Consider the following 13,107-nt stretch of genomic DNA (forward strand, 5'->3'; position numbering starts at 1 on the left):
AGACTTTCGCAAGGACTAAAAAAGTAAATAAGAAAGATATTAAAAGGATCGAATAATTTTAAATTATTTTTTGTGGTCTTTTACTGTCCTTTTACAATTTTATTGGTCTGACTTTTATATATTTATTTATTTTTTTGTTTGATTTATTTGTTTTTGTATTTCACTTGTTCTTTTACAATTTTATCTTTTGACCTTCATATATATGTTTATTTCGCTTATTTATGTTTTTATATCCGTTTACAATTTTATCTTTTGACTTTTCATATCTTTTAACATTTGTTCCTTTGTTCTTTTTGTTTTGCTGTAAATTCCGCTTTGACATTGTAATAGTTTTTTTTACTATTGACGCAGGAGATCCGCAGAGCAAGAGCAAAGACGCACCAGCGACAGAGATGGAGCGTGGCCTTCGAAGGCTAAAGTCTTACGACAGTTCCGAGAGTGGGTAAAAGGCTCCAAAAGAAGGGTTACGGGTTTTAGTGGTTCGGGGCTGGCTGTAGGTCGCCAGCTTATTAAACAAATTATCATTTTATTTTATATTCTTTCTTTTCATTATACCAACCCCACATAACCTTGGACTAGGTAATCCAAGGTATCTGTATGCAGATTTCTTGGTATACCAAGTTTTAGCTCTCCATATGAAATAGTTTAGAATTTAAGGGGTAGGAATGGTCACTTGTTATGCATTTTTAGCCAAATTCGTACTTTTTATTTCTGTAATTTACATGTGAAAATACATATCTGTACCAAATTTGAACTTTTTAGGTTAAATAGTTTATCCGCTAGGAGGAGGGGACACGGAAATGGCTATGGACGCAAGAGTCTCACCAATAACGTTTCTTTCAATATTTTAAGAAAGGAGCAGCTGAGATTTTCTGTAAAATTGCATTTGACTACTTTCGATGTGCTTAAAAAGATGCAATCATAATTTTAAGTCGCCACTTATAACGATGAGTTCGTTACCTTAAAAAAAATTATGAAGAGCGCATGATTAGTTACGAATGGTGTCGAATATCAGCGAGAGTGTCCGAATTTTCATCTGGTGGTTCCGGCCCAAAAGAGCGAGAGAGAACGACGATGGACAATTTTCTTTGGATTGGAGAGAGACGAAGCTGCAACGAAGCCGGCCGGCGTCTTTTTCAAAATTTGCGAGAGCAGTCCCGCATAGCGAATCATGAATTTGAGTTGAAGTATAGTTGTGTATGAGCGAATTAGAATTGAGTGTCAGTGAATTATAATTACGTTTATGAAAGAACTTTATTAATTTTGAATATTATTTATTAAATAAATTTGAGAAAGTTAAGTGGTAATAAATTATTATCGAAATTCCTTGGATTTTACAGGAGATATCCAGTGTGGTAAGTTTCATCCTTTTTATTTGTTCCGGACGTTTTTGTCTCAACGTCATTGCGTCCGTCGTAGTCTCGACAATTCCTCCCGATGAGATTTGGTGAATTTAGTTTAAGAAGATTATTTGAACCGATAGATGCAAATTATTAAATTAATAAATATCGAGTTACACACTTTAATGAGGTAACTGAATTTCTTCACTTTATATAAATCAAAAAAATGAGTTGAATTGAAAGTTGTAAATAGTTGTAATATTATCGCATTTTAAAATAAGGCATTGTATTCCCAAAAACCCACACAGCACTATCATTACGATTTTTACATAAACCTTCAATTTAAAATCGCAGCCACTCGATTCCTTGCAAGTATTCTATTCTATGTTGGAGAACTAAAATGGTGGCTCCCTATGATGGAATGACACACCCCGAATCAAAAATTTTTTACTTAACGCATGTAAATTAGTTTTTGCATTTGTTTAGGACCTCCAAAGTTTTGCATATTTTTACTAATTCTTCTTATTTAAAGGGGCTACCGCCCCTTTAGGCTGAAATACGAGAAAATGAACATGCGGGTGAAGAAAAATGAAGATTCTTGAAATGGAATTGTTTTAAAGCCAACGAAAGATTTTCCAGACCATTCTTCTCGAATGGTCTTCTCTTCTTCTCATGAAATACTTAAAGTTGTGACATGAGAATGGAGGATTTATTTAAAAACATCAGCAGTCGTATATATGGCTTAATTTTCGATTCGGGATGTGCTCTTAAAACCAAGATAGAATACTAAATTACTTTGGAAGATCTTACATTATTTGTTATAGTATATTTTTGATAATCAGTAAGATTGCAGCAAGCTTATTAAGTGCTTAAGATCATGAGGATATTTTGCTATTTGCAGCAAGCTTGCACTACAAATTTGTTGCAAAGTTATAGAGATATAATGGAAGAGAAAAATACATTTAGTTGATGAAAATTTATGTAATATAGTCGTTACAAATATTTTCAAACATTGAAAATTTGGCTACACACACAACACATAATATTTATTGAATATTTCAATAAGAGACTAAAATATTTCAGTGTAAAATTCTTTAAATGTTGCTGTATTTAGGAAAATTTCTGCGTGTGAGGAAATAATGGAGCAAACATTACCTTATAATATCGGTGACACCTAGCCGTTTTTCGAAAGTATTTTATTAACTGATGTATTGTTAAGATCCAATGATCGTTATCTAACTAATTTTTATGACAAAATCTTCGAAGGTTGTTTAATGTTGGCTACTACCGACTGAGATAGTTAATAAAAACCACATTGGCTTGAGCACGCTTTTCATTTATATTTTATCTACAGTACAGTATGGATGGTACTTATAATTTGTTTTGTCTAAGCTTATTACTCTTAACTCGAGAAAAGGTTTTTAATGGTTGCGTGATATTGAGCTCATTCCTGCAACAAAGTTTTGTTCTAAATATAAAAAAGAGATGACCCTTTACGAATCTTGATTGTGTTGTGGAAAATTTGTTTGTCAAAAAAAAGATCAATATAAACATAATGAGAGTGTCGCTAAAAATTGTGACGACCCAGATAGTCTTATCTTTTTTTGAATGAATAAGTTGTTCTTTTACCTGAGTTCATTCCCTAAACGCAAAGTAGCGCGCATGACTGCACTTAGCAGACGACTCGCACGACGCCGGCGAGACTTGTTGCTCTCGCCAGATAGATGCGAGCCTTTTGCGAGATTACATTATAAGGTTACCGCGTTGTAGTTATCGCCACTACGATATTGTATTCGCGCCTTTTTAGTAACTAATAATTAATAAACGTTTTGTTAAATAATTCTTTAGTGAACTGTTCATTTTTTGGATTACTAATCGACGTTGTCTAGGATTAGCCGCCACCGGGTTGTCACAAAATACATAGTTTGAAAGCTGCCACGTTTCTCCGGCAACATGTATTTTTATAACATACTGCTTTGCCATAAACATGTCATTTGAACGAACCATACAGGAAAGCAGTATTATTGATAATCAAACTGTTTCATCAGAAACCATTGCTGACAAATTTTCATTTTGCCGCGAAGTGCGCTTCATAGCACTGGGCGTCGATTTTGAGACGGAAGGAAAAATTGGTAGAGTGGAAACAGTCGTCGAAATCGACGAATGCAAAATTGGTCGGCGTAAGTTTCAACGTGGTCGAATTGTTGAAGGATCTTGTATTCATTCAACGTGATAATCCTTCAAAGTACAGATTGGAAATTTGTCCCGATAAGAAGCGCGACAGTGAAACATTATTTCACTTAATAAAAAAGCATGTTGCTATTGGGACAACTATCCATACTGACCTGTTGGAAGGATTATAATGAACTCAAGAATCACAGTTATGATATCGATACTGTAAGTAAATCACTCGATTGAATTCGTTAACAGCGAAACAGGGGCAAAGCTCACCAGTCGTTCCAGCAATGCTATTAACCAATACATAACAACAGAGACCACGAAACATCTAAAAAGATATGTGGACAACAACCAAAGCTGTCAGATCGTGATAAATGAAGAATAGTGGCTACCGACTCACAAACAACCAAGGGCTGTAGAAGAATTAGAAATTAAATTATGCCCCACGTCTCTAAAAGTATAGTACACCGAGTTTTGAAGGATTGTCCTTATATAGTTTCTGAGAAAATGCAAAAAGGGACGAAATTAAAACTTCATCACATACTGACTGTTAGAAGGATTATAATGAACTCAAGAAGGCAAAAAAAGTTTAATTTAGATGATCTTGACGGAGTACTAAATTATTGGCTTGATCTTCGAAAAGAACCACGTTTTTTCTCTACCTCAAAAAAAATTTTCTTTTGATAAAAAAATATATTTAAAATGTGTAGTTTTCTAAGATAAACAACTTTTATTTGAAAAATTTTAAAAAATTTTTAATATTTTATAAGATAATAGCAAAAAACCGTAAATTATGATCGTTTTTTATGGTTTTCAACATCATAATCTAATTTGCACCTAATTTCAATATCATTTTAGTAATCAGCGAATCAAAATACGTTTATAATATTTCAGCTACACACGGAAGGGGTTAAATATGATCCTTTTTTAAATATTTTTATTGTAAAATGACAGTAGAAAACTTATTTTTACTATGTCGTGTATTGTTTAAACTTTAAATCGTATAATTTAATTAATATCACTCATGCGCCAAGCAACCCCAGGACGGGGTTAAATAAGGTGGTATAAAAAAATTAATAAATGGATTCCAACTTTTTTTTTAAATTGAAGATAAGATGCAATAAGGATTTTAAAAAAGCAAAAATGTTTAAGTTAAACAACAATGAGTGAAAAAGTAACAAAAAATAATTTATATATTAAATAAAATCAACATCTTATTTCTCTATTAAAATTTAACAAAATATTACTTTTTAGATATAAATTAGAAAACTGGAGAGCGTGGAAATTGCAAACTTGAATGCAACATTTTAAAAGAAATTGTCCACTTTTTAAGAATTTGTTTTCCTAAAATAAATAATGTTGACACCTATAATAATGATGACCTAAATATATTAAAAAACGCAAGTTTTGGCATATTTAATTAAAAATGTTTTACAATCCTAAAATTAATAAGTATTTTCGAAGGCTAGTTTGTATTTCTTTATATATTTAGAAAATTTTAACATTTTTTCTACTATAAAATGCTAAAAATTCCAAGTAACATTTCTTCTACAAGCAAAATTAAGCATTTTTTGCTTTTTTGCATTTATTTGTGCTTGTCTTTTACGTTTGCTGATTAAAATTTTGCGACAAAAAATATAGTGTAATTATGAGCAATTTGAATTGTAATATTGAATTTTGAAAGAAATGTTAATGTTCCCAGAGACATATAAAGATATGTGCGTAAAACAGTGATTAACATGAACCTTAGTCAACTCATCAGAAAACAGTTTTAATTTTCGTAAAAATGAAACTATCAATTTATCAATAAATTAAAAAACCAAAATAACTAAGATACCTTATAATCGTTGTTCAATTAATTTAATATTAAAAAAAATAAAACCTTGACTTTGGTGAAATATGGGAATTTTAACACGAAGAATGAATGTACAGTCTTTTGAAAAATTGAAATTTTGCAAAAATCATATTACTTCATTTTACTATCATTATTTAATGCTATACCTGTTTGAAATAATCTTTTTAGGAAAATTCAATCTTCATGTTAAAGAATTTTTATTACTAAAACGGCGGTGCAATTATGTTTGTAAAATCCCATTTATTACTTACCCTCCTTCCTAATATTTGGTTTATTGCAGCACTTTCTTTTAAGGTACATTCGGCCACTACTTTTGCCCTCATCTCTTTCATATATAACATAAATGCATTTAAAGGCTTCTTTATGTGTGGTTTCTTTTTATCTGTAACAAAAATTATTAAACAATTAATAATGTATTCAGTTAATTGTAAATAATAATTTAAAGGTTTAATAATTAAAAGGTTTATTTAAGGGTGATTCTCACGAAATGGACCAATATGGCGGAAAATTTTTTTAAATTTATTGAATTTGTTTGAAACTGGTTAATCTGACATCAGTATGATAATTTTTGGTGAAATCAAATTTCGATAAGTACCCTGAAAAAATAATGACAGATTCGTAATCACCGACCCTAAAAACCCCCGAGTATTCAGTTTCAAGACAATCTGATCAATTTTTTATTTCGTTGTCTGCCATATTGGATCCGCCATTTTGAATTTTGGAAAACTAATGTTAGATTCGTAATCAACGACCCTTAAAACCCCCGAGTAACAAGTTTCAAGAAAATTCGACGAATTTTGAAAAAAAAACTTCTGCCATTTTGGATTCGCCATTTTGAATTTCGAAAAACTGATGTCAGATTCGTAATCAACGACCCTTAAAACCCCCGAGTAACAAGTTTCAAGAAAATTCGACGAATTTTGAAAAAAAAACTTCCGCCATTTTGAATTTCGAAAAACTGATGTCAGATTCGTAATCAGCGACGTCAAAATGAAATGGCTACTAATTTTACAAAAGCTTGTAACGATTGTTCTCAACAATCTTATTAAATGTTGTTCCCAGTGGTCCTTTCTAATTAATAATATTTTACTACGTATTATAAACATTATTCACGCTACTTTTCAAATAAAAAGTTGTAGATGGCGCATAATTCGCGCCTAACAGACGACAAAAGCATATGTTCCTCACTGGCGAAATTAGCGTCAGAGAGAGACTGACGTCTCATCGTAACACATTACGTGCGCTATCGGTTAAGTCCAACCCCCTTTTTTTAATCTTAACATTTTTAATTAAATCTCAACACGGTTGCCACAAGCTGAACAGTCTATGAGACTGTTAGGCAAAGGTATGTTCAAGAATGGAAACATACTGGTAGAATAAGATATTTAATTATCTTAGGAATGACATCAGACAGTTATTTAAGCGTGCAAAGCATATGCAACCGATTAATAGTGGTACTTTTATTATAGAAATGATGGACAACTATAGAAACGAACTGAGGAAAAAATAGAATAGGTGAACTGCCATCTGCTCTTAAACCGATACAAAGGTCTTTACTGCAACTCTGGACGATCTGCTTGCTACAAACCCAGATGCAATTTTTGGAAACATGAAGATGTATGATAGTACTTTCGCTGAGTTGGATGATGAGACTCTAGCCCATATTTTATTTATTGGCTTATACACCCGTTTTAAGCTGATACTAGCTAAACAAGTGTAAAAACCTTATACTAAATTTTTACCTCTACAGAACGATTTTAAATTAGGAGTAATCGCATTTGCATGAAGTACCCTCTAATGTGTTATCTCACCAGAGGAGAAGGAAACTGAAGAAAACCTCTCCTGAGCACAACCGGTTTATCGACAACCGAGTTCTAATAGTACTTACTGGACAATCATCAACAGTGTACATTATTATACCTCGACGTCAAACCTCCTGCTTTGATATACACTGGAGCGCCAGACTAGCGAACCAAAATGTGCTTCAGTTCGCTAGTCTGATGCTGTCAGACAAACCTTTTATACCTTGCTGCAAGATTCTAACTCCTTAATTCGTGTTCTGACATGTTTCGAGGTAATTCTCGTGATTCAGAATATCCCAGGTGAAAAGAAAGTTGTAGTTGATGCTAAATCTTTCTTTAAAGTTAGAGGTGCTAGTATCCCACCTCTTAAAAGATCTAATGATTGGAAATACCTTGGTATTCCTTTCACTCCTGAAGGTAAAGTCCTTTCGAACGTAAAGGGTTTATTGCAAACGTCCTTAGATAAACTTACTAAGGCACCTTTAAAGCCACAACAGAGGCTTTGGGCTTTAAGAACTAATGTCTTGCCGTCCTGTCAGTATCAGTTGTCCATGGGGGAAACCATTCTTGGATACCTCAGGAAAATTGATAAAATGGTCCGGCGTTTTGTCAGGTTGTGGTTACATCTTCCCAACGATTGTCCCAATGCTTTCTTTCACGCAAGTGTTAAGGATGGTGGTTTAGGTGTTCGCTCGTGTAGATGGGCAGCACCATTGGAAAGGGTCATTAGATTGAAGATGCTAATGGAGTTTTTTGAAGGTAGTGGCAGATTATCTGATAACTGTCTAAGAGATCAGATTGACAAATCAGAAATTAGATTAAAGACCTGCGAAAATAACATCCTATCATCTAAGCAGGCTATGGAGGCATGGTGGGCTTCTAGGCTTTATAAAACGGTTGATGGTGGAGCATTAAAAGATTCAAAAAGAGTCCTAGGGCAACACAATTGGGTTGCTGATGGCACTCGTTTTCTTGGTGGTAAGGATTTTATTAACCTAATCAGATTGAGAATTGGTGCTATCCCTACTAGATTAAGGACTGCTTGTGGTCAACGAAAGGACCGTATCTGTCGTGCTGGTTGTAATGTACCTGAAACATCCAACCATGTTCTTCAGCTTTGTCACAGAACACATGATCCTCGCATTAAACAACATGATGCTCTTGTTGCATACGTAGCGAAAAAACTACGAAACTCTGAGTTTTCGGTTGCTGTAGAATCCGAATATCTAACATCCTCAGGTTTAAGGAAGCCGGATATTGTGGCTACTTTAGGTAGCAAATGTTTGGTGATAGATGCACAAGTGGTCTCCGTACAAACAGACCTTGTTCGTGCAGATGCACTGAAAGTTCGGAAGTATAAGAGCGATTGCGATCTGGTCGATGTCATCAAGGGTTCGTCAGAGATTCCAGGTTTGAGAGTGGTTGTTTTGTCAGTTACTCTGAATTGGAGAGGGATTCGGAGCGTTTCGTCTGCTGCTAGTCTTAAAAGGTGGGGAGATTTGATTTCTAAAGGAGATTTGAAAACTATTTCAAGTAGGGTTCTTTTGGGAAGTCACATGATTTGGAGTGTCTTCAACAGTTTAACATCTGTCCAACATCGAGGGAGGCGCAGAAGAAGAGTTCAACGTCCAGGCTGTTTGCGGAGTATGATTTGCTACTGAGTATCTCGGATGTACTCAGTATAATGTAATTACAAATATATATATTGTATTATTAAAAAAAATATGTAGGTGCTACTATGTGAAGATCTAATGTAATCTTCCTGTCTCTGAGACCGCTGTTTAGGTGCTACTATGAGTGGTCATGAAGACAGGTTATCCCGCATCCTAGCTCTGCACCCCAGGTGTATAAAAGTGCTACTTTTACACCTGAGGCTAAGAAACGAAGATGAATTCCTATCTGAGGATGCTACCTGGATAAGAAATCGCCGTCGACTTTCCCGTTCATAAATAAATTTTGATTCTGCCTTAACGAAGAGCAGCTTCAACTTCTCAGAGTGCACGTCTCGGTCGCGTCAGTCACGATAGACTATGAAACGAATTCCAAACTAGTTTCGTTAATTATAAACTCTACAGAATGCGATAGATTCAGGTGAAAAAGAAAACGTATGTAAATTGCATAGAATCGTAATAAATCGGTAGCTAAAATTGTTAACGGATTGTTAAATGTTAATTACTTGCGTCATGATTATTTTATTTGTTATTAGTTAATTATTTTTGCAAATGTTAATGTTACTCGCGTTTCTGAATTATATTGTTAATGAGTATTATTTCTCGATTATATTCTTGATCATTATTATGATGAAGTCATGAAATATATTTATAATAGCTTTTATTCGTTGGAGGTATAAATAAGGCTGTTTTCGGCACTCGCCCTGAGTTAACTTCGAATTAACGATTGTCCAATCATCATTAACCAGGAGTTAATTAGGGGCGAGTGTCAAAAACACTCATAGATATGATAAGTGTTGAAAATAAAATTACTAACCTTGACTATTTTGTTGTCCTGAATCCTGTGTTTTCGAATTATCCGTTAATAACGAGGAGGAGTTTTTTTGTTCATTTGTGGACCTGCAACATGAAAGATAGTAATGGTGTTATTAAAACTTGTATCATACAGATCAATATAAATCATTCTATAGCACAGTACCGTTTAGTGTAAGTTTTTTCGACTTCTCGATCCTGATTTACAGAATCGTTTTTATTGGAGGATAAATTACTTGCTGTTCCAGAATTTTGTACATAGCATATTTGGTCATTTAAATTTAACATCGGCACATCAAAATAAGGACGTGGAATATTTAGAGGATTTCTTAAAAAATTTGATGGCGCACTCCAATTCATTTGTTGCAAAAGCTGATGTCTCGCTTCTACCATAGCCAATAATTGCATAAAATTATTTTGCGTATTTAAAGTTCTTGGTGTAGCCATATTGCATGCTTGCATTAAGCTACTCATGTAAAACGCTGTAAGAACTTTTTGCTCCATGCTATTTGAATTTGAGTCATCTGATTTAATTGCTTCCTGTAATAATGATAAATCACCAGTTCCTTCAATACTTTTTATTTTTGAATCTTCAACATCTTTAATTGTGCCTTCTACATTCTCTTCTAGTAAAAGTGTTTCAACATTTTTTCCTTCCTTCTTTATTACTAAATTCAAAGGCTCTAAACATTCGGATTCCATCGCCGTAGCTGCACGTTGTAAGTATTTTTTTATATATCATTACATAGGTTAGTAAGAATTTTATTTGTATTTTGCTCCTCGAATTTTATTTCAATTCTTCGCGACGTAATTTGTAATAAATTAACAAACATTCTGTTTGATTTACCTTTGCAGATTTACTTTTACAGAGCTTTTGTCACACCATACATGGTTAGATTAAAGACAACTTTATTTATATGGCTTTTGGTAGAATTTAATTTACTTCTTTTAATTTAAATTAAAATATTCGGAACAGTAATTCATGATTTTAGATTATAATAAAAAATTTTAAAACTCAATTTGAAGTAGTTCATTCTGAATAATTCTTAAATCAACCTGGAATCATACATAATATTTCATTGTAATTTCTCTTATGAAGCGAACATATGTGGATTTTAGGGATTGGGAATAAACACATTCATCAATCGACGGTAGCTTTTGATTCTTTTAGAACAATCTTATTATCAAATACCTAATTCGAAATTATGTGTCTCATTCCCATTCTGAGTTAGGTCAGAAAATTAATACTTTGAATTTCAATTAAATTATTTTGATAAAATCAAAAAAGAGAAATATATTATTAAATATTATTCAAGGAATTTACACTAAAAATGAAACATGAATTCTCAGTAATAATTGTTACTTCTTATGTTGATTAACTATTACAAATTAATGAATTCCTCACAGTGGGCAATCGAACATTCTAAAACGTTCTTTGAATGATTCTTCATGTTTCAAATATTCTGAAACACATGTACTTATTTCTTATGACGTTAATAAACATTTTTTAAGACGTTCAAATAACATGCCATGTTTACTATTAAAACGCTCTAAAAATGTTTCAAAAACGTTTCGAAATTTTCTTGGGACTTTCATATATGACGTTTAACCAGGGTGCGCTTTGAAGCGCACCCTAAGTGTTCGACACACATACTCAACCTTTAAGGTATTAGTCGCGTAAAATGGTTCTCGTCAGATTTTTTTCAAATTTTGCATACTTATTCCTGAAGTATTTATCTACAGAATGAGACCAATTTCATTAATTTTGACCGTTTCAAAGCTTCAAAAAATGAATGCAAAGTTCATACATTTTGCATGGAGGAAGCACCCAATGCATGTATTAATTTTGTTTAATAATTATTTATATGATAACTAATCGTCAGATTTTGAAATAAAACTACCAAAGTATTCAATTAGATGAAACAAGTGAATAGAAAAAACATGACATTTTTTGACCGCATTTTATTATTTTCATATACTATCTTTTCCTAAAAGTGTTATATAGGTAAATCCACAGAACCGGTCGATTTCATGTTACTGTCAAATCTTTCTATTTTTAAAGTATTGTATTAATTATTTACATATTTTTACTACTTGAGAAAATCTCTAAGAAGCTATTGAACTACACGGAGAAAAAAGGAAAATTAAGGATAATTAAACTTATTATGAGGAATGTAAATTTAACACTCCTCAGATTAAGTTCTAAACAGAAGAGTGTCAACTTTTTCTAGTTTGACACTCCTCATAGTAAATTTTATTATTCATTTTCTTTTTTCTCCGTGTAAGAAAGTTAAATGAATTTTAACCAACTGCCTTATATAAATAATAAAACAGAGGTAATTTATTAATTTTTATATAATTAATTTAAATTTATATCATAACGAATTTGTAAATCCACAGAACCAGTCGATTTCATGATTCACAGATTCAATTAAAAAATTTAAAAAAAAATAATTAATTTAAAAAATGAAATTCTGTGGATTTGCCCATATTTCAAGAGTATACAGTTAAATTTTTTATTTTAATTCAAATTTTTCTAATTGAGGCTCTGGATCTTAAAAGGGCACTTTTGCCATTCAAAATCAATGCGAAAAGTGCCCTTTTAAGATCCGGAGTCTTAATTATTAAGATTAAATAAATGATCATGAAACTTATTTTCCTTCAAAATAGATATAATGAGCTACCTAAGATAATTTTGCTGAAAGACAATATCCAATTCCAGCTTACAGAACATACATTAAAATCCGTGAGTGTCAAACATTCATGTGCAAGGTTTAAGGATGGTTTAGGAAATGTGCGCTTTAAGGAGGTGGTTTACAGGTATGCAGACCTTCAGAAAAAATATTGAATTGACATTAAAGAATTTTTTAATATTATTGTTATTCGTATCTTCTGGAAGAACAAATATCAATTTTCAAGAAAAAAATTTGAAACTTACAAAAATTGTTTATTTAGTCATTTTGCATATGGGGCATTCTCAGTGTAATTTTCACTTAAAATTTTTTTTTGATTGAAACAATTTTTTTCGAATTCTATATGAAAAATAAGTAAATACGTGTTTTTTTATTTTTTTATTTGATAAAAATTATGAAAGTTATGGTTTTTTTAGATTTAACGTTTTCAGATGCAGAGGACTTTTGAAACACTTTTTTCTCTGTTATACCAAAAGATAAAAAATTATATAATATATGGAAATTATTTATTTTTCCATAAATATTTCAAATATGTAATAAAAAATAACATTAATAAAGCGAAAACATTAAATAAATTGAAATATCGTCTAAAATGTGACTTTTCTCAAAAGCTAAGTAATTGATTTTCGATTTTTTTCTTTCATTACAACCACTGACAAATAAAGAAATTTTTCCCACTTATGCCAAAGTGGTGTTCTTTAGGGTTCAAATTATATTTAAAAATATGTCAGTCGTTGCACAGAGTTTTATTCGACT

General features: G+C 32.0%; 1 protein-coding gene across 8 annotated transcripts in view; it reads right to left on the reverse strand.

The window, feature by feature from the left end:
- LOC122508891 (protein pangolin, isoforms A/H/I/S) overlaps window positions 1-13,107 on the reverse strand; it is a 228,768-nt gene that overhangs the window by 49,873 nt on the left and 165,788 nt on the right. For 7 of the 8 annotated variants that reach the window (XM_043622553.1, XM_043622554.1, XM_043622552.1 and 4 more), the window contains 2 exons: window positions 9,663-9,745; window positions 5,625-5,755 (listed from right to left, as the gene is read on the reverse strand). In XM_043622553.1, coding sequence (XP_043478488.1) covers window positions 5,625-5,755; window positions 9,663-9,745 — 214 coding nt within the window. Of the gene's footprint in view, window positions 1-5,624; window positions 5,756-9,662; window positions 9,746-9,824; window positions 10,715-13,107 lie in introns of all 8 variants that reach the window. The other variant, XM_043622558.1, reaches the window with a different exon arrangement.

Source organism: Leptopilina heterotoma, unplaced genomic scaffold (genome assembly GCF_015476425.1).
Source record: "Leptopilina heterotoma isolate Lh14 unplaced genomic scaffold, ASM1547642v1 Lhet_58, whole genome shotgun sequence".
Classification (NCBI taxonomy): domain Eukaryota; kingdom Metazoa; phylum Arthropoda; class Insecta; order Hymenoptera; family Figitidae; genus Leptopilina; species Leptopilina heterotoma.